Source organism: Aspergillus mulundensis (assembly GCF_003369625.1).
Source record: "Aspergillus mulundensis strain DSM 5745 chromosome Unknown scaffold_13, whole genome shotgun sequence".
Lineage (NCBI taxonomy): Eukaryota > Fungi > Ascomycota > Eurotiomycetes > Eurotiales > Aspergillaceae > Aspergillus > Aspergillus mulundensis.
In genome coordinates, this window is record NW_020797901.1 from 639,376 (window position 1) to 666,222 (window position 26,847).

Genomic DNA, 26,847 nt, shown 5'->3' on the forward strand with positions numbered 1-26,847 from the left:
CACGTGGAAGCTTTATGCCTTACTGCCTTACTGCCTTTCTTCCTCGTCAGTGGTCCGCAATGGAAAGCTAAGACCGAATTGCTGTTGAAAGTGAGACGGCAATCTGATTGCATTGTATGGTCCCTTGATCTTAATACTCAATCTCTCGTAGGCGGCCTGGAGGATGGCGTAGCGTGCTAGACTAACCCAAGTTACATCAGACATACAATATACAATAAAGGGAAACAACCGGACTCTGTTAAGTATTAGGCGTATCATAAAGCGTAAAGTCAAAGCCGAAACAGTAAACTAGAACAGGGTCGAAGTCGGGAATGATTATCAAGCAGCATCCTCGCTCACCAACTCCGCAACTTTCCAAGGCGCCTATACGGGCATCTCCGTCTGTGATGACCGTACTTTCGCCCGTAGAGCCTCATTTTCACCCCTCAGCCGATCCCTCTCTGCGTTGGACTCCCGGAGGTCCGCCCTCAGCCTTAGGTTCCCCTCCACCCTGCCAAGCAGGCGCTGAGCCTCTTCCAGCTCGCGCTCGCAGTCCGCTAAACCGTCATCAAGCTCAAGGTCCTTGATCGTCCCATCATGCTGACGTTTCTGGCGTTTTCGGGTACGGTTTCCTCCTTCTAACTGTTTCATAAACTTGATACATTCTTGCAGAGCCGACCGGATGGAGCCGAGATCGCGGGATAATGCGGTGTACGGTTCGACTGAACGCGCAGATTCCCCTTCTGGGGCAGTAGCCAACGAGCTCGCCGGTTCCTGATCACCATCCGCTGAACTGAGCACCGAGCTTGTATCTGAGCTGGATCCTGGAGACTCAGAGGCGGATTCACGCGTTGACATATCGTCGAACTCCTCCGCCTCCTTCTTGGTCATGAAAGTAAGGCGAGGAGGTGGCTTGAGGAACGGAGATAGATCCCATCGACGTTTGACGCATATCGTACAAACAAGCACCTTGTCGCCTTCAGGCCTTGCAAGAGCCCACTTACAGCCATCCGGTATGCATGCTTTGTGAAAGACTAAGTTGCAGGTGTGGCAGCGGTATTTATCAGAGGAAAACTGGCGACATATGGCACAGCGCTCCTCGCAGTAACCTGTTATGGTATAATGATGTTAAGAAGCGGTTGCAGATAGTTTTATTTGCAGTACTTTAGTACTGCAATTTAAAGGTCAGTTCCGGGACCGACTGGGTTGGCAAATTTTGACTAAGCAAATTCTGCTGCTTTGATTGGCCGCCCCTCTGACCAATCCCATGAATAGCCGCTTAAAGCCGAAGTAATGTCACGTGAACTTACACGTTTCCACTTTGGGATAGCTTGCCTTTTTACACGTGACCCTCTACTAGTCCGCTTTTGGACCATTTGAAGCTCACCACAACCCCGTACTGCAACCACTTAGCACGCGGGCTACCAGGGTATTTTACTTGAACAGGGCGATGGCAGGACTTACCGTCCCACTCCTTGTATCTTTTAGCTAGAGTTTCCTTCGACTCCGCGAGGATTCTGCGAACAACTCCTTCCCATGGTCCTTCTTCTATTCTCACAGGTCGCACCACGGTTCCAGAAAATCTCGATATCGATGGCTTGAAACGAGCCATTGTTGTTGTTATTGGAGGGGTTGAAATGTCAAGTTTTGTTTATGATGTGTTGATCAACTGAAGGAAAGAAAAGCGGAGAAGAGAAGATCCCGATCCAAGGTTTGTCATTCCACCTGCGGGACCCGCACATGGGATTACTAAGCATCCCCTGTCTACTGTCGCACCAAAGTGCGTGGACATACTAAAGTGCAGTTGCCATGGGTCGAAAGTGCAATGCAATCTGCCCAGTACACTTGGCGAGGTCCAGGAAAAACATACATTCGGGGTCCTGACCTCCGTCCATGGTGCGGCAGGTGTATGTCTTGTTTCTGACCCCGTTCCACTTTGAAGTGTGGTCTTGCCTTCCACCTTAAACCTCCCTAGGGTTAGGTAGTAGCACATCCACAAATTCCCGTCGACAGCCAACGTGGTCAAGACTTTAGCTAACCGAGAGACTGTTCTCATCAAGTACTTTAAGTATAGTGCATCTATACCATAGCCTAAGAGATCATAAAGAGACCGAAAGTGGAAAGATGCTTGGAGATGATCCAATCTGTCAAGTACCATCACCATCCACCTGCCCCAGCAACTGCGCAAGCTTCCGGCTCAGATCCCGCACTTCACCCGTCTGATCTCTCGACTTCTGCAATTGCTCCCGCAGTGCAGTGTTCTCTGTGCGCTCCCGAGCGAACTTGACTTGCAAGGCATTATTTGCGGCCCGCAGCTGACCATATTTTTCTTGCGTCGCCTCCCTGTAATGTTCTGACCACTCTAAGCTCTGCTGCAACGCACGGCTCGTAAGCCGCAGCCGCATGTTCTCTTTTTGCAAGACACGAGCATTCCTCCTTTGGTAACGACGCCTTCTTTTTTCCCTCCTCTCCTGCTTCGCAAAAACCCAAAGGCACTCGTCTAGAGCCTCGCCGCGCGTCACCCCCTTCTCCTCGGGAATCTTCAGCACCCTCCGCATGATATCTGCCTTTTGCCTCATCTCCTCTAGCTTTTTATTAGACCTTTGGAGATCTGATCTAAAGTTTTCCTCCAGCAGGCTTGGCAGACGGTGAGCGTCGTCTAGTTGGTGTTGGAGGTCCTCGTTTTCTTCTGTCAGCTCGTCGATGTGGCATTGAAGCTCGTTGACGGTTCGGTTATGGTCGTCTTCCCAGCGTTTTAAAGATGCGTTGCACTGCTGTGCAGCGTACAGATGGGCGGCGAACTCGCTGGATAGCGCATTGGAGTGGCCAAGATCACGGCTTGAACGCGGGGTTTTCTTTTCGGAATTGTCATCGCTGTTGCCAATATGTTCCGTGTTTGCGGTCGGCGGGTCTGTTTCGTGTAGAAGCTGCAGGGTGTCGGAGCGCGAGGACTCGTCTGCAAATGTGGCTTTGGCGTCGGCTCTAAGGGCCTCTTGTGGAGCCACCTGCATCGCGGTTAATTATCCGATCGAGTAAACTTGGATCGTAGATCTGGAGGTGATCGAAGATCCATGGATTCAGGGGATCGGTGAGACGAGAAGACGTTGCGGCCATGTGACTTTCCCTGGTTGGTTCTTTGTAAAGCGGGCTCTGTAGCGTCTTGGCGTTTATCTTCGTACTGAACGTGGTGGATGGGAATGAAGCTGATGCTCGAAAGGAGCATAGAAAGCGAGTATAGAGTAACTGAGGTGAAGACCATACAGTTGAGACTCATTGTGATATCAGAGCATGTAATGGTCTGCTTCTGCATATGTGTCATGGGGGAAAAATGAGTCTGAGGTCAAGGTCCAGCTGGAAATCTACAGGTAAAGCTCAGAACACGATTCTTGGGATAGAGATGGATTCGAGGTTCTTAGATCGCGGATCTACGACTGATCCACAACATCGGAAGTCCCCGCAGAGCCACAGTTGTGTCAGACCCGCACGTGGCAGGCCGAGAAATACCTAACAATTATGTAAAGGTGTAATGGCTCCAGCCACGGCTGACTAGCTGCTTTTGACAAGACGGCAGAATCAAGTAGTCTGAACCAATGAGCTATCCACCCTGAGTGAATAATCAAGGCCTCCAGTAGCACCACGCACTCCTTAACCACCCTGCGCTTCCAGATCCAGAGTCAAGCGGAGCGCCAGAAGCCGCGAAATACGGATAAAGTATATTTTAAGCGCCGAATCCTCTCGCTTTCCACAATCTACATTCCATCGGAGCTAGGTCTGACGGTTGTTTTCTTGCTTAACGGGGTGCAGACCTTGATTCTGAATTTCCCAGCGCCTGAGCACTGAGCAGGGGAAATATTCTTGGCGTGGCTACAGTAGCCAGGACTGTGGAGCATTATTGGCTTGAAGAACCATTTCCATTGGCCACTGCTCGCGCCAGGGCTTCAGCCGACCCCACTCAATCAGGCTTCGTTGCCGGATATGTAAAGAATATCATTGGCTTGTGAAAGTATCTTTTGTTGGTTATGCCACCAATCAAGAGTAACTTTAGGCACTTGCTTCTATTGTCACCAACATACAGATTCTGAAGGCAGGCTAGTTCATTCTTTATTAACTTATTTAGATACATATGTAGAGTAAGTGACTTATAAATTGAGCACATTTGTGGGTTTGGAAATATCTAACCCCATGGTGCTGGTTTGGTGGGGCACCTGAGTAGATTATACAGAAAATCTAAAGAGTTATATGTTAGTTCTGTTGTTGTTTTCGTACATTTGGCTAATGAATCAGCATATTGTGCCCTAACGCTTAAGCTACCGAGCATCGGAACCAAAAGCCCACTAGAACTTTTCTACTTCTCACTTTGTGATCACATCATCACACTCCACTGCGTGAATATATTTCCATCCATCCCTGAAACCATGGCGGGTCCATCCTTCAGCCCAGAAATATGGCGTCTAGTCTTCGAAAACCTCAACTCAACGCAAGACATCTACAACATCTGTCTTGTCTGCCGCTCCTTTAAAACAATCGCTACACCCCTCCTCTACCGCTCACTGACCGTGATTCCAAATCCCCGCTCGTCGCCCGATCAACAAGACGCCCGCGTGGATGAGCATATAATAGAGCGCCTCGAAAGCGACGAGCAAGACAAGACCTTCCGCCTCAGACACTGGGTGCAAGAAGTGACCTTCGCCCCTTCTCTGTTCTTCGCCCCTCACTACTCAGGCCGAGACCGGGGATTCGACCGCTCCCAATTTATCCAGCAGAGTGACCATCCGATCACGGTGCTGTCGCACCTGCCGAATCTCCGCAGAATCACCCTCACGATTCCGCAGCTGCAGTCGGCAGAGTTAATTGATCTTGTAACTGAGCACCCCAGAAAACCGGAGATCATTCTTTCCCTGCATTGCTTCTTTGAGTACGAGTTTGCAGAGCGGATAAAGAGGTGGGACGAGAACGACACCAAGGATGAGACACTACGACTCCTTTTATCTCGCGTCGTAGGTCTAGACATCTCAGTTGATCCCTTCTACGAGGAACGACCTTTCATGCTAGGCCACGGACCCAACGAGCGGATTCTCACCGTGCAGAAGCTCTCCTTCAGCTGTCCCAGTCTCCGCACCTTCACGCTCAGTCTCTTCGGGAATTACGGCGGCTGCGTTGAGATAGTCCCTTGGTTTCCGCTCATTGACTCGTTCCGCTTAACGGGAACGGAAGTCTTCCCACCCCTCGAAGAACTGGCGTTGAACGGGTACAACATGCGCAAGAATGAGTGGCCGTACTGGCGCGATGGTCTTGACTGGTCCCGCTTGAAAGCCTTGACCCTCGGGCCGCAGGACTCATTCGGTCTGCTTGGTCGACTTGCCGGGTATGCGACCTCTTTGAAGGTATTAAGGGTCTACTGCTACGAGGACGAAGCCGAATATAAAGACCGGAAAGGTCTTTCTAGGTTTCTGCGATCTTTTGGCACCCTAAGGACGTTGGAGTTGAGGGGGTACATTTGCGCTATTGGCGCGATTGCGCATCATAGGAACTTGTTGAGCCTCTGCTTGCATGAGGATGAGTCTTCTAGAGCAGGGTACCGTAACCGGAGGAGGGTTCTTACGGTCGAGGAGTTGGATCTGCTTGACAAGCAATGCCCGGACTTGCGGGTCCTGGAAGTTGGAATCAGGCGGAAAGATGAACTGGTAAGACTCTAACCTTGTCCACAATTGATTGGTTTAGATTAATAATAAAAACAGCCTCTTGGGATCCTGACCAAGCTAGCAACATCTTTCAAGAACCTGCATTGCCTCTCGCTGCACTTCGAGCTCGGCATATTGGACCGCGAGCCCATCATGCCAACCCTGTCTCTCGCAACAGCGCGGAGCATAGGGCAAATGATGTTCGACTTACGCAGGCAATGCGGTTTTATGAATACGACAAGTTCAAACCCATACCCTTTCAAATTAACCCTTTGGACGGGACGAGCCTACCGCCGCTACCCACAGATGCCTCCCCGATTTGACTCGTGGGAGTTGAAGTTTACGAATACTTATGAAGTTCAATTGCCGGTGAATAAGAAGGACGGCGACAACGAAGTGGAGGTTCGTCTGACGAAGGGGCAAGGGCTGGATCCTGATATTCGGCGAAGTGAGACTCCTGACTTATGAACTTGGAAGACGTTCAAACAGCCAATGTAGGCAACCAGGCGATACAATCAGAAGATGATCGTGATTCTATTTCGAGATATAACATTGACCTTCGCTGATTGAATTCGATGGTTTTGACAATCTCATGGTCGTTATGAGGTATCTCTATCTTAATAGGGGTGGAAAGGGTATAATGCAACTTAGGAGATGGTTGCCTTCTAAACCCTAACTCACATGATACAAATCATACCACTGGTCTCAAACACATATACCCAAGTTGTGATATGGCAGGGTATCATGATTCTCAAGACAAATGCAACTAGAGTCCCTTGAACCATGCAGGTGCCTGCTGCGCCACGTAATGAGGGGGTAGACCCTAGCTTAGTCCATGTTAGCGTCGACTAGGCAGCCCAATACCCCATTCCTATATTTCTCTGCCAGAACTCAGCCTCGAGTTTCCAACTTTATGTACTTTAGGGCTACCCCATCCCCATTCCACCAAGTACCTAAACCATGCCAGAACCAATCCAACCCTTCCCCCTCAACCCAGACATATGGCACCTAATCTTCAACACCACCACCCAAAACGACCTCCTCAACATAGCCCGAACATGCAGAACCTTCAACACCATCGCAACACCCCTCCTCTACCGCTCCATCACCCTCCTAACCCCCAAACCCACCACCCCAGACCAAAAAACAAAGCTTCTCTCAAAACGCACCGCCGAGCGCCAACGAGCCGGCGATCCGTCCAATCCAAACAGAACCCGCGAGTACGACCGCGCGCGCTGGACCCTGTTCGCCCGACTCGAGAGGGACGAGCATATCCGGAGTTATGTGCGCGAGGTCGTCTTCCCGTCCAGCTCGTCGTGGACTGGATACGTGGGGTATCTGCGGGAGGATAACTACGACCGGCTCTGTCGGTTACTTCTGCGCCTGCCGAATCTGCGGAGGGTGAAGCTGGGCTGTAAGAAGGTGCAGAAGGAGTGTGGTGCGCTGGTCCGTGCTATCGCTGCGCATCCGCGACAGCCCGAGCTGGAGGTGACGATATGCGAGACGGATAAGCGCGGGGAGTTTCCCTTTGCGCAGGCCGTTTCTGCCCCCACTGCTGGAGCTGAAGTTCAGGATTCCGGGCTCTCCTGCGTCTCGAGTCTCACCGTGACAGTTGAGCCCCACCGGTGGCCGAACGGAGGCGGCAGGCGCATGCGCGATATCCAGGATCTGTTCTTCCGGTGTCCGCGGCTTCGCTGCTTCGCGATGACAGTGCGCAACGCTGAAGGTGGCCATATATTCATCCAGGTTGGGATGGAGATGTACGGTGCCGTGAGCTCGTTCAAGTTCGGTGGATCCCATGGAGATGGAGATGGAGACGCAAGCCGGCGCTTGGTCTTCCCGCCCCTAGAAGAACTGTCGCTGGATGGGTACCAGATGGACGCTGTAGAGTGCGCATATTGGCGCGACGGCCTCGACTGGTCCCGGTTGAAGTCCCTCACTGTGGGACCAAATGAGACGTATGCGAGATACGAGCAGGATGAGGGTGGGTTACTCGGCAAGTTCGCGGGGTACGCGACGTCGCTGACAACGCTGAGGGTGCTCGATTACGCGGGCACGAATATCGGCTATGGGAAAGCATGGGTAATCGGTCCGACAGGCGAATGGCGTGACGGTCTTGCGAGACTTTTGGACTCTTTTGATTCGTTGGTCACGCTGGAGCTGAGGGGGTACTGGCCCAGTCGAGTTGAGACGATTTGGCGGCATAGAGGGCTGAGAGAGCTTACGCTGCATGTGGATGAAGTGGCTGATAGTGATGAACGTAGGGTTCTGAGTGTCGAGGAGCTGGAGTTTCTTGATGAGCGGTGTCCTGGGTTGAGAGTTTTGGAGATTGATATTGAGCGGGATGGGGAGTTGGTAAGATATCCATTCACTTCGTTCTGGTGCACCCTCATATCCTCAGTACCAGTGAGAAGGTCTAACAGAAGCTATGAAACCAGCCCATCACCATTCTAACAACCCTAGCAACGCGCTTCAAATCCCTCCACGTCCTATCCCTGCACTTTGAGCTCGGTCTCCGCAACATCAAGACACCGCTCAGACCAAGTCTGTCCACCATAAATGCGCACCGGCTTGGTAAACTGTTCTTTAATGCCCGGCATCATGCTGGGATTGCTACCAGCTGCTCATTTACAATAACCCTCTGGACGGGACGATCATATCCATGCGAAGGAGAGCCCGAGCGGGACCATACTCGGTTTGCGGATGAGTATACGGCCACGTACTCGGTCTCTTTGGCTGATGGCGGAGATGGGGATAGTGAAGCGTTGCTGGAGGTGAGGAGGGTAGAGGGGAAGAGCCTGGATATTCGGGAGATGGCGGTTAACCCCAGTGGGATTTTTAGGGGATGACTTATGCTTGACGATGGGGACGGAGGCGTCGTTCCACGTCAGGTTCTCTGAAATGGTACTGAGGTACTTTCTAGGGGTATGGCTTTGCACTCGGTTGGGGTACGTAAATGCAGGTTATGCTATTACCTAGGCAGGTATGGATGGAGAAAAAGGAACATGACGAGTTCTCAATGCATTCTACGAAGGGAACGACAGTCATGTATAGGGTAAGGAAAGACTGATCTATTTACAACCAGACATAAGCAGACCTTCCTCTTGGTATTGATATACTTTCCATACCCTGACTCGAGGAGGAGATCTATTTAATCTCATAAAACCCCCTCAAGCCATCGAACAAAGCCCCAAAAACACCCCCATGCCACCCCCGAACCTCCTCCCACTCCTCCCCAGGCAAACAAACACTAAACATCCGCAACCACCCACCCACAATGAAATCCGCATAGCAGGGCTCACTCCCCAGGATAAACGGCCCGCTCGTATCACGCCCAAACACCCTCGCCAGATCCCCCAGCGTCTCCTTGAACGATGCCATAATCCCCTTCCGCGCCTCACCAGTCACATCAAAAGCTTCAAACGACGGCATCCCCGCCCGCCGACAGAACTCCGCCTTCGACACCTCCTCAGTGTCCGGGTTAAACGGGATCCCCATGACATTGAGGATCGTGTGCGCGGTGAACGCGGCGTCAACGTGCGTGTTGAATTCAGCGTAGCGGACGTATTTCTCCTGGCGCGCGGTCTCGCTGAGGTCCGAGAGCGGGACGAGCATTGCGGTGTTGCTGGTCCGGAAATCCAGCTTTACGTCAGCTCCTTCGGGGAACAGGGTTCCGCCGGCGCTGGGATAGGTCTCGTGCATGTACACGGCGATGTCGAAGGAGTCGCCTATTTTGGAGCCCGTGGCGCTGTCGACGAGCACAGGGAGCGTGTAGAACTCGCTTCCGTCGGCGAACTTGCGGCCTGCGGGGATGTCGAGGGATTTTCGGGTTGAGGCGACGTCCGGCAGGTCGACCCAGGTTGTTTTGTAGGGGATGGACTTGAAGTTCAGTGTCAGGCGGGCCTTTGTTGGGTTCGGGGAGCAGGCGTTTTGTTGCACTGGCTGGCGCATGAGGATGTCGTAGACGGTCAGGGTGGGGGTGGAGTCGGTGGGAATTGAAGTGGACATTGTGGAATTGGATTGTGGATCAGGCGGCTGGGGATGGTTGGGAATGATGTGGGACTGGACAGGTAAGAGAGGGATGCTGGTTATTTCAATTTGCTGATGAAGTCTGCCTTATACAAGGTTGGATGTTGACAGAGGGGAAATGGAGGGGCAGCAGAGTCTGCAGAATACCGTTGCATCACGTGGAGCACGCAGTTTATGCATGGACTTGTGCTGCACTATTTCTGGGCATGCATGTGCTAGTAGTATTTCACGCCCATTGCTTTATCAAGCTCTGTTTATCTTCATCTGAAGGGGTGTATACAACCACCAAGCGATATTTCTACATCCCCAGCTAATCAGAAGGTTGCCCTGGGCTTGGTGTCGGGTAAGGATGGCGCAATGGTAAGCATGAATGTCGATAGACTAAATACGTACCTTGCTACCCACATAGAAAGGTTTTGCATGTTAATATTTTATTGTAAATCATCTACAGTTCCATGTCCAAATCGGAGTCTGGTGATTTGATCCGTGATCATGCAAGCCCCTCTTGTGTGCATGATATCCATGGGTGGCCAATAATAGGGCATCCGCAGAGTAGAATGACTTGACATGTCACACAGACAATGCAGACCGAGAGTATAATTGGTAAGCAACGTACCATAGTAAATTGTTCATCATTACGAGCTCATGAGTGCAACGATGGAATCCCGCAACGCTCCCGCTGTCTAGGACTAGGACCTCATACTGCTGGCTACCTACCTGGATCTGCAATAGCAATCAGGTATTTAAGGTATGAAACCAAACTTATAGTCCACTCGAAAGCAGTCCGTTTCCAGGCGAACAGATTTGCTTAATGAGTTAGTAGGTGGACGGTCAATGAGTTCCTGTCCTTATGCATGGTGGGTATCGGACACCATGCTTTTGTCTACATCAAGCACAATAACGCTCGGATAATGTATATTAAGAATTGACAGGGAGTTTGGCTCTTTCCAGGTACTTGACACATTTTCCATGTCACAACCAGCGCGAACAGTGCACATCTAGGCCTTCACTAGCTGCCGGGATGATGACCTTCCTACTATACTCAACTCGGTAAGACATAATCCTAGAAGTTTACACCTAAGAATCTTCTGCTTGTTTGCAGTTAATGATTGTAGCACTCTGGGCGCGTTGACTTGTTTGCTTGTGACATGATATCAAGTTTGTTTTCTTGTAGCATTCTTCACGAGCATAAATCTCGCATGTCCTACACAGCATGATCTTCGAGTGAATTGAATATATATAGTAGTTGGCGTTAGGAGGCAATGCCAGTGAGATGAAACCTGAGATTGAATGATTCAGCAACTGTTAAATTCTTCTAAAGAAATTTTGAGAGGTCTGGATTGAGGGCTCGGAACTGCGTTGAAAGGGCAGTAAATGCCATGTGCCGGTTGTACACAAAGTCTAGAAAAGGAGGTGGCAAAGAGCATCGTTTCGTTAATAGTTAATAAGAATTGCAATATAATCTATATTTTTGATTAGCCAAGTACATACGACCACAGGGTGTGGAGAACAGGGCTTCCCGTCCGCTCAGCCGTACTTAAACCACACGCCGGCTGGTTAGTAGTATGGTGGGTGACCACATGCGAATCCCAGCTGTTGTATGTTTTTGTTTTTGAAGTTGCAGGCGCATATGCGTCAATGAGCAGCATTCCCTTGTCTTTTGGTGTGCCTGCCGCGTCCCAACTCATAACCAGACCGAAAGGTTCTAAAAAGAGCCAGCTGCAATGTAGTTCCCATTGTCGAATTTGTGTGGTTGATGTACTGTGAAGATTTACCACTAGCACCAAGAAAAAAGAGCTTGGTCAAATAGCATCATACGGACCATGTTCTCAAGAGTTATATCACGTCTAGATGGATGATACTCGAAAGAGCATGAGCCGGGTATTATGGGGTATAATTAGATCTTTGTTATGTTACTCGACTCGTCATATCGACATTAACTACAGACGTATGAGAACCTGCAAAACCTGCCTGACACATTGGGAGTGTTACCACATCAAGGATACCCCAAGAAGGAGGTATAAGAGATGGGATAACGTGTCCCATTTGCCAAAAGGACCCTGGCACCGAAAAAAGAGAATGAACGAGAGCATATGCAAGGGCTCAACCAACGTATATCCCCCCCTCCGTCCCCACATCATAAATATCGGCCATAGTGGGCTCAGGGTCCGTTATATCCTTCCACAGCGGCCAAAGCGCTAGCACAGACGCCTTCATCATCGTCCCATCGTAATCACCGGGCCCGAAGTATGTATCCTCCAAGTCAGGCTCCGCTTCCACAACCTTCACCCACCACCGTAAACTATTTTGACGATACACCGCAGTGTCGTCCGTGACACCCTCTATCCAAGGCACCGCGTCAGCGAGCGCCTCGACCACCTCGTCATCAATCACCAAGCATGCGCGCGTCTGTGAACTCCAGACAAGATTGATGTCCTGCTGACTGCCCCATGTCTCAAAGTGCGAGCGGACAGATGAGAGAGGGATGTCATTAAATTCGTGCGGGTTTTCCATGACTGTTGGGCGATAGCGGGCGCAGAGGAGATTGTATGCGCTGCGGTGGGTAAGATTAAGATAGGGATTCACTAAGGAATAGTCTTTATCGGCACCGCGCTTGGTCCAGGAATTAATTGTCTCGATGATCCGCGGGAAGTGCCGATCGGATAGCGGGGTGTATGTGGTGCGGTAGATGGTGAAGCCCCATCTTGCTTGGGGGAAATGGCGCAGGGAACTGATGAGGCTGGAGGCCATGTCCGTTGGTGGAATTTCAGATGGCAAAACTTGCGGGCAGTGTAGATGGACAGTTCCAAGGTTGGGGAGAAAACTGTCACGGTAACCGGTACCCGACTTTTCTGATCTAGGGCTACCCAGGCTGTTGAAACAACTGTACGAAGCGGCCTGAAGATGCCCCCTTTCCCAAGATCAAATCTCGGCCTAGACTAGATGCTTTGGGTTAGCATGCCCAGGTGGCTAACTGATTTCCTAGCCAATCATATTGTTTTGCACATGGGCACCTAGATGGCCATACCCTATAAATGGTTCTTCAACCATAAAATCTTGATGCTCACTCTGCAATCCTTCCTCTGTTGGCCCCCATACAGCCTGAAAGCTGAATAGGCAAGATTCATTGTTCAGTGATTGCACTTGCAAGCCTTCGAGGTCTGGACAGGCAATAGATCCAACCCTCCCAGACCACTAAGCCGTCATAGCCCCGATTTTCACAGTTACTAAAAGCACATAAGATACTACTAGGTATATCGAACATTTTATTTTTTGTTGTCTATTACACCGCGCTCAAGAGGAAGCCATCGTCCGCGCCCGCAGACTCCCCAGCCCTCAAACCTTATGTCGTTGCGAATTGACTGTGATACGTGGTGACTGGCTACTTGGACTTGGACTTGATAGTCGGATAGTTCCGCTGGAATTTGTACGCGAATGATGGGCCTTGATGATACCTTTCGTTCGATGTGCAGAGGTCCCGAGGATCTTCTTCTGGTTACCGGGGTTGGGTTGGCGAAGCAAATTAACAAAGATGTATCCCTTACTCATTTGCCAAAATGGATGTAGAGTTGATATATTCGAAACAAAAAAGCTAATTCTCTAGATCTGGGAGACTCATCTCTTATCCCGCATTATGTATGCCCAGGTTTGACCTTAAGGATTTCCGAAATATTCCCTACGCCACTGCAGTTCCCTCCGCCTTGTTCTTCTTCATACTCTTCCACTCAACCCCAAGAGCCCCAAAGATACTCAAGCACCCCAGAATAAGCGCCAACTGGAAGACCTTAACCAGCGCCGCGTTATACGCCACCAGCACCTGCGGCAAGACCTCCGCATCAACAATCGACCTCACGCTCGTCGCCCCGCCATTGACCACATCAGCAGGCGAAAACCCCGGGATATCCAGAGCCTCCAGGTTACCAATCAGCTCCTTGGTGAAGATATTCTGCGCAACCGAGACGAAAAGCGACCCGCCCAGCATCTGAAGGAACATGACAATGGCCGTGCCAATGGAGACCTTGGATAAAGGGAGCACGGCCTGCGCGGCGACGCCGCCCTGCTGGAACCCGAAGCCCACGCCTAGCCCGTAGAGGAAGAGGAAGCCCACCCACTTCGCCTGCGAGATGTCCGTTGTGAATGTTGTGATTAGGCCTGCGCCGATTGACATCATGATGCTGCTGAGGATGAAGAAGGGCGCGTTGTAGCCGAATTTTGTTGTGAGGCCGCCGGATAGGATGATGCCCGCGACGTTCGAGAGGATCATGGGGAGGGAGTCGATGCCGGAGTGGACGGCTGTGACGCCGCGGATGGCTTGGAACTGTTGGGGAGGTTAGTGGACCTCGATGCATACCGTATGCGGCGAGATGGCTAGCGGAGACGGGGGAAAGAGTCACGTACCCAGATGGGGATGTAGTAGATCATGATGAAGAAGGATCCGCCAATGCAGAGGCCAAAGAACGAGGCGAAGGCAATCGTTCGCTGACGCGCAATCCCGCTGGGCACAGTCGCCCTGTCACCGAGTACGATTTGCAGCGCAACAAATGCAAGGATCGCTACGCCGAAGATCACGAACAGGGCGATGATGCGCCCGTTGGCCCATTCGTACGTCACCCCTCCCCACTGGAGCGCAAGCAGCAGGCAGACAATGGCAGGCACGAAGATGGCTGTGCCGATGGGGTCCAGGTCCAAGAAGATATCCACGAATGTCTTCTGGCTTCTTTGCTTGGGGGGTAGTCTCAGGAGGAAGAGGAGGCCGGCGGCTGTGATGCCGCCCAGAGGGAGGTTGATGTAGAAGCACCATCTCCACGTCGCGTGGTCGGTGAATGCTCCGCCTAGCTAGGATACTGTCAGAACCGCCGGGAGGTATCTCTTGACGACACACAGGGGGGAACTCACCAACGGCCCAGCCACCGACGCGACACCGTACATGCCCCCGAGCATACTGAAGAAGATCGGCCGTTTCTCTACCTCGACTGTATGTGCCAGGGTCACCAGCGCCCCTGTGAACATCCCAGCACTGCCTAGACCAGCGACAGCGCGTCCGACAATCAAGGTAGTCGAGTTCGGCGCAACACCGCAGATCAGGGAGCCCAGCTCGAAGAGAAACAAGGCGGATAGATAGACCCATTTAACCTGGAACAGCGTGTAGAGCTTGCCGTAGAGTAATTGGAAGGCTAGGCGGGACACGGTCAACGTGGTGCTCAAGCGAAGTTGGAGACGGAGGTAGGGTAGATGTATACTGACAGCAGGTCGTAAGGAGGTAAGACGAGGCGTACCAGCCAACGTCATTGAGGGCGTGGAATTCATCTGTAATGCGTGGGATGGCCACGGCCATGATCTTCGACGGCTGTGTCAGTACCTAAGTGTCACTGACAATGGTAGTACACGTACCGTATTGTCCAGAGCGACACAAAATACCGCCAGCATCAGACTGATTGTAATGAGAATGAGCTTGGGTCCGATTGGATAGAAGGTATGGGCTTCGTCATCATGATCCCGGACCTCCTCCACATGTTGTCGCTTTTCAGTGATCGCAGACATGCCGGGTGAATGAGTGTTTTTGCTGGGGGATGGTTAGGTTGGTTGCATAGAGAGTGACTTGGGTGGGAACAAGGGTTATATTTGCGAGAAGAGACAAAGGAACGAAACAAATGAAGGACAGCAACGCTTTTTCTCCAATCCTGCCACACCCCTCTTAAAGATTGTTCATGGCTGAGTGACAAAGCTGATTGCCATCGGGGTTGATTTCAAGCCCGACAAGTCACTGCTGAATAACCGCCCGAAGTGCGGAAATGCGACCACTCAGATGACAGGATTGTACTATAGTAGGTTAGATAGCACTATAGTAGGTTAGATAGTACTATAGTAGGTTAGATAGTACTATAGTAGGTTAGAATATCAAGTCCCCTACCACTAGGCTGTCCCCAGCGTACCTCGATGTTTTTTTTTTTAGCTTGGATAATATCTTTACTGTGCCCCATATTGTCTCTGACACTTTCAAGGCAACTGGTACGGATGGATAGCCATGCCCTTACTCACGCTATAGCTTCGCCATATATTAATGCTGGATTCTGAAACTGGCCCGGCAATTCTCCTTTAGGGAAGACTGCACCCAAATACCATAGTTAACTAATTCTAGACATCAACCCCTTCAAAAGCTAAGAGGCTATTCACTAAGAGACAAAGCAACAGTTCATCAGTTTACCCTTGGTTGGGGGGTGCAGGTAGAGGTTGATCCAAGGACCCACACCCAGGGGGCCCGTAGTTCCCATTCCTCAATGTCCAGGTGGGGGAGGGACCCTGCTTCCTAGGTTAGAACCCCCAGGCTGGATCGGACTCCGAGACGCAGACTGCGGGCGGACTGGAAGCCACCCCAAGGCCGGATGCAACTAACCCGACCGCAATGCATTCGTCACATATATTGGCTTAGGCATTCAGCTAGAGCCATGATTTCGAAATCATGAAGCTGTTCAAAGGTTGCCTATGGTATTGTAGATTCGCAAATGTGGGGTGAATCGGCATTGAGACAGAGCCCGATGGTATAGTGCTTAGAAACCCCGTAGACCCCGGGGCTTAGCCTTATTGATCATGGCGTCACTGACATCTATGAACTGCATCATGCAAATGCGGCTTCATCATCGTCAGTCTGCGTTTCATCTCTCTGGTCAGGAAGGGGTCTTTTTTTTTGCTATTTGGGTTATCTTAGTATAAAAGCAGACGATGGCCCGAGAATGAGGGACAAATGAAATCGGCGACATGGGATATCTAACAAGACAATGGCATGAAGTAACTAACTTGTGTTTCAAGAAGCATTGGCCCCGTGCGAGAAAGTGGGACATGTAGAAATCCATGACAAACCATCTCGAATATTCTTAGAATTGACTTCGGAGTAAGTTATGGTAAAGCTCGATGATTCAACGGTATTCAGCCCAGATACAAACCACCGCAATCCCAATGCCTCTCAAGATGGGCGATCGGAGGAACAGGATCATGAATAGCAGTCCACAACCGCCACAGCTCAAAGATCAACACCCTCATCGTCCCATCAAGTGTCTCTTCCAGGTCAGGCCACGCCTCCACAACCTTCACCCACCATCCAAGTCTATTAAACTTCCTGTCCACGGCATCATCAGCCACGCCTTCAACCCACGGCCTCGCGTCGGCCAGCGCGTTAACCATCTCGTCGTCAATTACTAGACAAGCATGCAATTGGGATGGGAGCGCAGGGTTGAAGACATGCTGCTGCTCGGACCATGCTTCGAAGTGCGAGCGCACACTTGGCAGCGAGATATTGTTGAACAGCTGCGTGTTATCCAGAATTGTCGGGCGATAGCAATCACATAGCATCTCGTATGTGGCGCGACGGGGCTCGGTTAATAGTGCTGGATTAAAGCCGTGCTCTTTGAGTATACTGCGCTTCATGTAGGAGTTAATAGTCTTAATGAGGTCTGGAAAGCGCTGCTGCGAGAGCGGAGTGTATGTTGTGCGGTATATGGAAAATCCCCAGTGTCTGGTTGGCAAGGACCCAAGATGTCTGATGAGGCGCCATGTACCGTCGGGTGCCATCTCTGTTCTTGAGGGTTTGAAATCCGCTGAATGGAAGTGTTTCCAGCCGGGCAGCAGCTGCTTCTAAGCCTTTTATGCCCTGGGAAACGAACTGCCCAGAATGACTAAAGCATTGGCCAATCACAACGGTTTGGTAAAATAATAGACACGATCTCAATCTTCTCCCATACCCAGCTTGACAATGATATAGAACGACGTCTATGCATGAAGTGCGCCTTGTCATATTACACTGTCTCCCTACCCACCCTGAGCAACATAAACATGTTCGCGCTAAGGCTCGTGTAAAACTCAACTTCCGGAAGCTAAGCTGAGCCGAGAAGATCTGGATACGGCGGCCTATCCCCATCCCAAAGCAATTGAGACTCTGAAATTCATCAACGATTCATGCCCGTAAGCCCCAAAGTGCAACGCTCCAATCGCTGCACTCTTCCTGAGGACAAGTGGACCGGGGCTGAGATCGGAGTTCGTCCGATGCCTCTGCTCCGTAGGCCCAGGGTCCAGAGCCAGCAAGGTTCGCAGCGGGCGGAATATTCCGAGCGGTACATTCAGACCGAGATAGCGCTTGTGTCTGTGCTTGCGTGGGGAGATGAGGCATTGTTATTGGGAGAGAAATGTGTGTGGGCGATTGCTAGTGAGGATGTCTGGGGTGTGGATGAAATATAGCTGGAGTATGGTAGGTGCCACCTTGTTAGGCCAATCAAGCAGCCCTGGTGTGGCTGGAGAGAGGAACTACCAAGGAAAGTCTGTCCAGCTTACCTCCAAGAGTCTGCAGGTGCTAGCATTTGAGTCAAGACAACAAGCATGGGGGTCCGGCATGTACCTAGCGGTTTACAAGGAGAAAACAAGGAGATAGATATGTGCAAAGGTGTGAATCATCATAGGCGGTGTATCTCTGTAGGTTCAAAGGTTCTCTTTTTTATCTCTCTTGCTGCGTAAATCTTAGATGTCCTCAAGTCTTAACCTTCAACTACTGAGTGTATCTCGTGATCCACCTGGTGTGTCGGTTTTGATCTCGCCGGTTATACCCAGATGCTGCGCTGATGAGAAACTATGGTAGAACCTCGCTTGGTATAAAGGTCTTGGAATGCGCGAGCAGCGAGTCATTTTCTATTTACATGTTCATACATCCGTACCTTCAACACATGGTAGCCGGCTTCGAGCAGAGAGAAGTCCAGCAAGATACCTACAAATCTTCCTTGCGAGCGTTAAGCACAATGTTAAACAGAATTAAGTACTATGCACCCTTCAAACGCGAAGGACATGAATGACACAGGGAGTTTCATGATTGTCCGATCCTGGCCTATCCGGGTTATCTCGAAAATCATCCAGAACTGGAAACACCAAGGCCCTCAGCTCGGGATCTAGTCAGAAATAGATTGGGACTAGCGCAGTCGATCGCCATAAACTAAAGACACTCTCCAGTAGGGGTGGTAGTCGACATATGTCTGACCGTCTGTGACCACTAAAATGACCACTGTGACGGTCACAGCAAAACAAGGTCGTTAGATCAGCGCTTAGCATACCAAAAGGGGTCTAGCTCCCGCGGCATATACTCGCACTAGCCCTAAAATAAAAGGCTAATGGCTTGGTTTAGCGCATTTTGATTGGTCAGCTTTAATCCACTTTTAGTCACGTGTATGTTGTCTCTGACCGTTATAAAAAACATTGACATTTCGCTGTGTCGGTCACAGTCTGTTTTGTGACGACATTTTACCATCCCTACTCTCCAGAATCAGCTGATGGAGTCTTGTTGTCTCAGTTTATTTTGTCCCTAAGTGAAAAGCTTTGGGGGCCGAACTGCTCCTTGTTATGCGGTCGCTTAGGGTTATTTGATATCCATTGCTCAAGTGGGCTAATGGTAGATGAGAGTGAAACACTGCCTGAGGATCTACAAGCCCCTGTATATCCTACGGTCAGTGATCTCATCAACTTACAGGACAATCTGTCTTACGCGAGTAGAGTTCAGCCACATGTACATGTGATTCTGAGATCCTATACGGAGTACGGGCAAGTATACGCGTATCAACTGTCAACAGTTCCAGACGGATCGATCCGCCCCGGTCGCGCAACCAGTTCAACAGAATGTAACTTTAGAACTTTAACAGCTGTCATCGATGCGATCGATCGCTTTCGACTGTAGTTGGCGAAACTGGACTATATACGGAACTGGTCATATGCAAGATCGATATGAGCCCCAAATTCCAGGCACAAGTGGCGATTGGCTTGAGACAATGAGACAAGCATCGTGCAGGATCGATTGGAGTATTGCAGACGCTCATCTCAGCTGATACGATAGGTCATGTTCCATGACTCGTTTCTTCTGAGTTCTGACATGCATGAAGCCATCGAGATTCCTGAGAGCCGGTGCATGCTAAGCCTGATGGCATTCCCAGCTGTGTGTTTTCGCCCCTTTTTAGGGCATCCCGTAAGGCTGGAGGTCGTCGTCAGCAACCCTACTCATCCTCCAGGATGCCGATCCTGATCCTGCATGCACGCTATTCCTGTCAACATGGGCTAGCGTAGCCCGAGGACGCGGCTACCCACAAGAACAGTGACAGCTTTGGCAGCTCAGCAGAATCAGGTTCCTAACGGCACCTGTTCAACGGCTATCTACGGGTTGGAAATCCAAGGCAGAGAAACGGCCGTCAGTCTGGCCTGTTCCGGCGGCGGCGACTCATGCCCGTTCCTGGCGCATGCCAGGCAGAGACTTCGAGTTCGCAGCCAGTTTCCTTGGTACGAGTCACGGCTCGCGAGTCAGCTCCATGTGGGTCGCGGACATGCGCTATCCGAACAGCTGAACCCTCAACCAACACCATACAGGCTACAGCCGATTACACCGTCCGTCGAACCCCCTGTCAGTGCTCTCAGGGGCGCCGTAGACGAGCTCCAGCTGTCAGTGGAAACGGCATCCCACGTCGCTCAGTAGTCAGTACGCGAAGTCCTCGATCAAGGCCTCGTGCGTTTACCGGTTCAGGACGCGATGCTCAGCGCCATGTGGAGACGCACCACGCTCGCCCCGACCAAGCGGCCACTCAGCGGCGTCCGCATCGCATAGCAAAACGCGAATTGCGGACTAACGCGCATTCCAGACACCCAGAGACTCAGCAGAGTCTGGGGCAGCTCGCTTCCCCGGCCAATGAGCGCAACGCCATGCTCTTCCGCGGCCACGGTAGCCCTCCCGTGCCTGGGCGTGTCCTGTCATGCACCAGCAGGGCAGGAGATCGGCGTGCCTGTCTAGTCTTTAACAGGCGAGCTTGCCCACGCCAAGTGGCGCTCTCCTGCGCTAGCTTGCCCTCTTCACCGTCCCCTCGGAGTCGACGCGGAGTCTGCAATCTCCCAGACTCCCACTTCCCAAGCTGCGCTCTGCGGACCTCCCGGGCCCAACGGAGCAGTATTTTTGACAACTCTGACAGCTTGCCGCGAGCAGTCTAGTTCTGCTCTTGGTGCAGTAGTCTAAAGTCTATCTGATCCGCCCAATCCCTTATAGCCACTGCCCTTTCCTCCCCGTCTCCTGCAGAATGTTATGAACCGCCTCCTGCTGTCGTCCCTGTCGCTGTCGCCGCCAGCATGTCTCTGGACTTCAGCCGCTTGGACCTCACGAACGGTGATGCGCCGGATGGTCATATTCGCAAGACGGCCGTCCAGACGGTGGCGGCTGTTTTCCTGCCTATTGCGTCGATTGCGGTGATTCTGCGCTGCTATGTGAGGGGGTGGCTGATCAAGGGGTTTGGGTGGGATGATTGGGCGATGGTGGTTGCGATGGTACGCTTACTGCGCTCGATTCGTTTTAGCTGGGGATTAACATGACGCCCAGTGTTTCTACGCGATGTTTTGCGCGTGCATGATAGGCGGCACGTTATACGGGACAGGGCATCGGTTTGCGGTGATAGAGCCGCAGGATCGAGTCACGGCCATGCGGGTATGCTTCTCATCCAAACACTCTCACTCCGATCAACCCTAAGCTAATAGAGGAATAGTTCTGGTGGCTGTGCGAAATCGCCTACTGCTTCTCGTCCGTCGGGTGCAAGATCTCCGTCTGCATTTTCCTGATGCGCATCACCATCAAGCGCATTCATATTTGGATCCTCTACTCCGTCATGGCCATGACCGTCATCACGGGCTTCGTCTTCATGCTCATCATGCTGCTGCAGTGCACGCCCGTCGAGTACTTTTGGACGCGGACCGCCCTGGACCCAACGACCAAGGGCCACTGCATCAACCACGATATTGTGATCGCCATGACATATGTGTACAGTGTGTTTGCCGGAACGTGCGACTTTACCGTCGGTATCCTGCCGATTTTCCTCGTCAGCAGCTTGCAGATGCGCCGCAAGACCAAGGTCGCTGTTGTGGGCATTCTCAGCATGGCTTGCATGTATGGAGTCTCCAGCATCACGATGTCGGTAGAGGAAAGCTAACCGTTGATATACAGCGCCTGCTCCGCCGTAATCGTCCGCATCCCCTTCGTGCAAACCTTCTCTAACCCCGACTTCCTCTGTACGTCTACAAACCCCTCGCCTCAACCTCTCCACTAACCACCCTCCCAGACGCAACCTTCGAAATCGCAATCTGGTCCAACGTCGAAGCCGGCCTCGGCATCACCGCCGGCTCCCTCGCAACCCTCCGCCCCCTCCTCCGCCACTGGATGGGCTCGTCAAACGACCCTTCCTATACGCGCGGCACCCCCTCCCCCTTCCCCGGACGCTCAGGATCCCGCCTCCCCGGCCTGAGCGGCGGCACAGGCCGCGACCGCGCCTTCCCCCTCGGCTCCCTAGACGACAGCAACCGGCTGCGTCCTGATAAACTCGCGCTAACCGTGACGACCGTGCAGACGCAGCACGACCCCGAGGACCGCTGGCCTGTCCTGAGTAGCGGGAATAGCAGCGAGGAGCGGCTGACGAGCGAGAATCAACGGAATGCGCAGGGGGGTGGTGGGGGTGGAAGGTCTGGATCTGGGACGCCGCCGCGGGCGAGCTCGGAGCGGAATGGCGGGCATGGGCATGGGCATGGGCTTGGAGGGATTCACCAGGTCATTGAGGTGACGCAGACGAGCACGGATTTGCGGAGCACGAGTGTCAAGGAGCATGTTTAGCTCGCCTCTGCTTCTGCTTCTGTTTCAACCGGGCTTTTTTTAACTTTACTTCTCTATGTGATACCATGATAGTTAATACCACTTTCTTATGTTTCAGCCGGTGATTCATGTAGATGCCAACGCTCAACTCCTAACACTCCGTCCAGCTCCTCAGTAGTAAGCATCCAGGGCCTCGACCCTCATGCTTACTTACTAGATTACCAACACCAACCAAAGCAGAAAAAGAAGGTTCAGAGCACTGACCAGCCCTAAGGTAACCCACAGCAGGAGATTAATATACCAAAATAGCACATCCAACCTGCCGGGAAAAGCCTCGCAAGCACATTCACAATCAGCCATCGGCGTCCGAAGATCTTCGCCACGTGTAGAAAAGCCGTTCCCCCCACAGACGGGAGTTGTGGGTATAGGGCCGCTGCCAACGCCTCCGTGTTAATTTCGCTGAAACCGGGCGCTCGGAGGTCCACCTTAAACGGCTACCGAGCCGGAGTTTGGATTGGAGGATGCGGGAAGTATTTTCCTAGGCTGTGAGGACTGAGGATTTGAGGTGGATAGTGTTCGAGCAGGTTTTTGGTATGGGGACGGCGGGTTGGAGTGGTTTTGATAGGAGAACGGGTCTATTTAGCATTGATTAGGATATAAAACATATTAAGGCAAAGCCATCCACCAATAGCGGCCGGGCTAGCTCAATCGGCAGAGCGTGAGACTCTTAATCTCAAGGTTGGGGGTTCGACCCCCCCGTTCGGCTTCTCTTTTTGCATTTTTTGCTTGCTCTACTGCTTCTAAATACTGTTAAACGGCTGGATAATCAATGAATCTCATGGTAGAGTCATGTGGCGGCCCTGTTGCTGCCAATCTAAGGTCCGACTTCGAGCAGACTTGACTCTAGCCTTGGAACCCTAAGACAACAATGGACTAGCAAGGTCGCATCAACACCTATTAAGGCATGAACATTTTGTTCGCAATGGAACCAAATACCTGTAACTTCCGCCCTATTACGAGCTTGTAGATTGTCCAAGAGCATTCACGCTAGTATAGGCAGACAGTGTTGAAGTCCTACTGCTCAGACCATGCTTCAAGGTGTGAGCTAACACTACGCCGTCCATGTTCAAGCCCTGGCTCCAACAAAACATGCGAGTCTACAACGCGGGTCAAAAGTCTGTGTACACTTCCTGTTTCCCCACCAAAAATGGCTAAAACTTAACATTTTTAAAATAGTATAACTAAATAAATTTATACTATAATATATACTTTAAATTAGGTATAATTAAAATAAAATAGCTTAATTTTAATATAGTATAAAAAATGTATTAATTATACTAAGTTTAAAAAAGTGGTTAAGGTTTAAAGTTAAAGGTAGGTTAAATTTTAAATATATATTATAAGTGCCTGTCCTAGCCCCATATAAAAAAGTGCTAAAAATTTTTTAAAAAAGCCTTAATATTTTTAAAAAGTTATAACTTCTTACCAGCTTTATTAAAACTATAATATATATTATTTTAATATTAATTAATAGCACTAGTTTTTAAATAAAATATAAAAAAAATATATTATAATATAAATTTATTTAAATATAATAAATTTTAAAAAAGTATACTTTTTTACTTTTTCCTTAATAACTTAGAATATATAAAATATTTTTAATTTATTTTTTTTAAATAATATAATCTATCTTCTATACTTTATATAACCTTTTGAAAAATTTTAATACCTTTTAAATTAGTGGAGTTATTAATATTTTAAATGTTAGTAAAAAAAAGTGTACACAGACTTTTGACCTATCAGTTTATTATAGAGGAATGACAGTGTTGTCATGCGTTGACCGCTACTTTATGCACGTGGGATTCGTGATTAAGGTCCTCTGAGCTTACTGTAGGTATATGTATCTTACTATTATCTCATCATGCATGCATTGATCTGGGTCATGTAAGACTCTTTCGTAATTCTTCTATAGAATAGCTCCATCTGCAAACTTTAGTGTACGAATCTCAAGACTCAGCGGAGGGTATACACAATCTTGTGGCCACTCTGCCCTACTTTCAGCACCAGCCTTACCGAGTACAGAGTACACTCAGCAGCCCTGTGAATGCAGGGGACCCCAGACTTATTTCATGCAGTGTAACCACCCTGCAGCTTGGCCATCTACGTGGCCCAATGCCAGCGTCTACTAAAAGACGGCGGCACTTACGCAAACCTTGATCATGAATTAATATTACCCCTCCATGTCGCCTGCGCAGCTTTCCTCTCTCCTTCGTTATTATCTCTGGTCTGTACGCGCGCAGCGCTATCCATCTATACAGAACAGCTCTTCTCAACCCTTCAATTACAAAACGAAGAAATAATGTCCCTCCTCAAATCCAAGTACACCATCACCGCCCCAGAAACCAACCTCCTCAGCTACCTCTTCGACTCGCCCTACAACGATGAAGGGGTCTGGCCCGCGTCAGAACCCATCTTCGTGCCCGCAAACGCGTCTTTACAACACCCCGGGTACGCCATCGAAGAGATAAAGTCCCTCGTCCGACGCCTGGGAAACGGCCTCCACGCCATCGGAGCCAGCGGCAAACGCGTGATGGTCTACGGCAAGCCGAACTACAATTTCTCCATCGCTGTGCTGGGCGCCATAGCGGCCGGTGCCGCGGTGAATATCCTGGCGCCTAGCCCGGTGACGTATCTTGTTTCGAGGCTGCGGCAGCTGGAGTGTGACATTGTGCTTTTTTCGCCTAAGCAAGTGGATATCGAGGTCGTTCGCGAGGCTGCGGCGGAGTGTGGGATCTCAAGGGAGAAGCTATTTGTTGTTGATGAGTTCCTGGGCCGCGAGACTGCGGGTGCGTCTGCGACCGGAACTCTGGATCGAAAGCCTAGGCATTGGGGATATCTCCTTGATATGCCCGGCGGCGATGCGTACGAGTGGCCTAGGCTTTCTCCTGAGCAGGCGAAGAGCACGACGGCCATGCTGATTTATACCTCTGGGTACCATAGTCACCAGATATCCCGCACCACTACACTTGACTCCTTCACGAACACACCAACCTAACTAATCTTATAGAACAACAGGAACCCCCAAACTCGCCCGCCGAACACACCACAGCCTAATCGGGAACATCGCGCAAGCCCTGCACCACGAGACCCTCGTCCCCCGAAACAACGAGATAACCGCGTGCGTCTTCCGGTTCGCGGGGCTGGGGTTCCTGCTCTTCGGGATCCTGATCCCGCTCAAGGCCCGATACAAGCATATCTTCCTCCCGGGCGCGGACCTGTCGTCGTTCACCGAGATGGTGGCGCGCTTCAGGCCGACGACGGCTATAGTCCCGTCGCATTTGATGCGGGAGGCGCTGGCGTTGGCGGCGTCTGCGCCGGAGAGACCGGAGCTAGACCTGCGTAGTCTGCGCTATGTTGTCACCGGCGGTGCGATTATCTCGTGGGACCTTATTGAGAAGTGGGCGGGGGCTTTTGGGGGGAGGGTGTTGAATGTTTATGGGATGACTGAGTGGGTGTACCTGCAGTGCATGGATCCGTCTTTATCCTTACCCTATGGTACTTATCCAGCAGGATATACTAAATTTATTTTTTTTTCCTTATTGACAGAGGCGGCCTCTTCACACTCCCACACCCAGGGGATCCAGTTATCGACGCCACAACGGGAATCCTGCTACCCAACGTCGAAGCAAAGATCATCGATGACAACGGCGCCATCGTACCACGCAATCAAAAAGGGACTGTCTGTATCCGGACACCTTTCGTCATGAAGGGGTATCTTAATGAGCCGGCGCATACGGCTCAGACTATCGCGGACGACGGCTGGATCATCACCGGCGATATTGGGTGGGTTGATGAGCGGGATATGCTCTTTGTTGTGGGCCGGTGGAAGGTATGCACCTGCCCATCTTTTTTCTTTCGACCTTGGGAGTGTTGGCAGTGCTGACAAGCGTATAGGATATGTTCAAGATCAGGAACCACCAGCCCACAGTGGCCGAGATCGAGACGGCTGTTTCTCGGCATCCCGGTGTGCGGGATGTGGCTGTTATTCCTGTTCTTTTGTGAGTATCTTGGTCATTCTACTTCAAGATTGCTGGAAACCTGATACGTTCATGTTCTTGCTAGACAAGAAGGCGAGGAGCCCGTTCCGCGCGGCTACATTGTAAAGAAAGACGGGTCAAACTTGTCGGCAGACGAGTTGATAGCTTGGATGCGGCAGGAATTCCCACCGTGGATTCAGCTGCTCGGTGGCGCTGCCTTTCTTGATGCTATACCAATTGCGAGTGTAGGTGGACATCACCTTGCCTATATTAGAATTCATGAGTCTACTAACTGGGTACGTTATTTAGACGGGGAATAGCAAGGTTGATCGGAAGAAGTTGGCTGAAATGGCTGAGGGGGGGCTTCGATCTGTGCATCCGGAAGATGTTTGATTATATTCGTCAGGACTAACAGAATCAAAGTATCAAAGTACCATGCGGGAAGAGAAAGAATGACATATATGTTCCCGGAGGGGGCCATCAT

General features: G+C 50.9%; 10 protein-coding genes across 10 annotated transcripts; 4 read left to right on the forward strand and 6 right to left on the reverse strand.

Annotated features, from left to right (window-relative positions):
- Positions 1-363: 363 nt before the first annotated feature.
- DSM5745_09801 (uncharacterized protein) lies at positions 364-870 on the reverse strand (the record flags this gene model as incomplete). Its single annotated transcript, XM_026751817.1, has 1 exon — positions 364-870. One exon carries the CDS (start codon positions 868-870, stop codon positions 364-366), a length of 507 nt encoding a protein of 168 aa, XP_026599549.1.
- Positions 871-2,126: 1,256 nt separating this feature from the next.
- DSM5745_09802 (uncharacterized protein) lies at positions 2,127-2,990 on the reverse strand (the record flags this gene model as incomplete). The annotated part of the gene is made up of 1 exon (XM_026751818.1): positions 2,127-2,990. The coding sequence occupies one exon, from the start codon at positions 2,988-2,990 to the stop codon at positions 2,127-2,129; it is 864 nt and encodes a 287-aa protein (XP_026599550.1).
- Positions 2,991-4,394: 1,404 nt separating this feature from the next.
- On the forward strand, positions 4,395-6,128 carry DSM5745_09803 (uncharacterized protein; the record flags this gene model as incomplete). The annotated part of the gene is made up of 2 exons (XM_026751819.1): positions 4,395-5,663; positions 5,718-6,128. The coding sequence occupies 2 exons, from the start codon at positions 4,395-4,397 to the stop codon at positions 6,126-6,128; spliced, it is 1,680 nt and encodes a 559-aa protein (XP_026599551.1).
- A 492-nt stretch (positions 6,129-6,620) lies between these two features.
- On the forward strand, positions 6,621-8,509 carry DSM5745_09804 (uncharacterized protein; the record flags this gene model as incomplete). Its single annotated transcript, XM_026751820.1, has 2 exons — positions 6,621-8,015; positions 8,099-8,509. 2 exons carry the CDS (start codon positions 6,621-6,623, stop codon positions 8,507-8,509), a joined length of 1,806 nt encoding a protein of 601 aa, XP_026599552.1.
- Positions 8,510-8,807: 298 nt separating this feature from the next.
- Positions 8,808-9,668, reverse strand: DSM5745_09805 (glutathione S-transferase family protein; the record flags this gene model as incomplete). Its single annotated transcript, XM_026751821.1, has 1 exon — positions 8,808-9,668. One exon carries the CDS (start codon positions 9,666-9,668, stop codon positions 8,808-8,810), a length of 861 nt encoding a protein of 286 aa, XP_026599553.1.
- Positions 9,669-11,792: 2,124 nt separating this feature from the next.
- DSM5745_09806 (uncharacterized protein) lies at positions 11,793-12,440 on the reverse strand (the record flags this gene model as incomplete). The annotated part of the gene is made up of 1 exon (XM_026751822.1): positions 11,793-12,440. The coding sequence occupies one exon, from the start codon at positions 12,438-12,440 to the stop codon at positions 11,793-11,795; it is 648 nt and encodes a 215-aa protein (XP_026599554.1).
- A 925-nt stretch (positions 12,441-13,365) lies between these two features.
- DSM5745_09807 (MDR family MFS transporter) lies at positions 13,366-15,230 on the reverse strand (the record flags this gene model as incomplete). The annotated part of the gene is made up of 5 exons (XM_026751823.1): positions 13,366-14,007; positions 14,088-14,525; positions 14,586-14,863; positions 14,934-15,036; positions 15,081-15,230. 5 exons carry the CDS (start codon positions 15,228-15,230, stop codon positions 13,366-13,368), a joined length of 1,611 nt encoding a protein of 536 aa, XP_026599555.1.
- A 1,383-nt stretch (positions 15,231-16,613) lies between these two features.
- Positions 16,614-17,255, reverse strand: DSM5745_09808 (uncharacterized protein; the record flags this gene model as incomplete). The annotated part of the gene is made up of 1 exon (XM_026751824.1): positions 16,614-17,255. The coding sequence occupies one exon, from the start codon at positions 17,253-17,255 to the stop codon at positions 16,614-16,616; it is 642 nt and encodes a 213-aa protein (XP_026599556.1).
- Positions 17,256-20,822: 3,567 nt separating this feature from the next.
- On the forward strand, positions 20,823-22,347 carry DSM5745_09809 (uncharacterized protein; the record flags this gene model as incomplete). The annotated part of the gene is made up of 5 exons (XM_026751825.1): positions 20,823-21,017; positions 21,070-21,174; positions 21,233-21,630; positions 21,688-21,752; positions 21,803-22,347. The coding sequence occupies 5 exons, from the start codon at positions 20,823-20,825 to the stop codon at positions 22,345-22,347; spliced, it is 1,308 nt and encodes a 435-aa protein (XP_026599557.1).
- A 2,338-nt stretch (positions 22,348-24,685) lies between these two features.
- Positions 24,686-26,756, forward strand: DSM5745_09810 (uncharacterized protein; the record flags this gene model as incomplete). Its single annotated transcript, XM_026751826.1, has 6 exons — positions 24,686-25,248; positions 25,402-25,725; positions 25,933-26,215; positions 26,281-26,384; positions 26,449-26,608; positions 26,673-26,756. 6 exons carry the CDS (start codon positions 24,686-24,688, stop codon positions 26,754-26,756), a joined length of 1,518 nt encoding a protein of 505 aa, XP_026599558.1.
- Between the last annotated feature and the right edge of the window lie 91 nt (positions 26,757-26,847).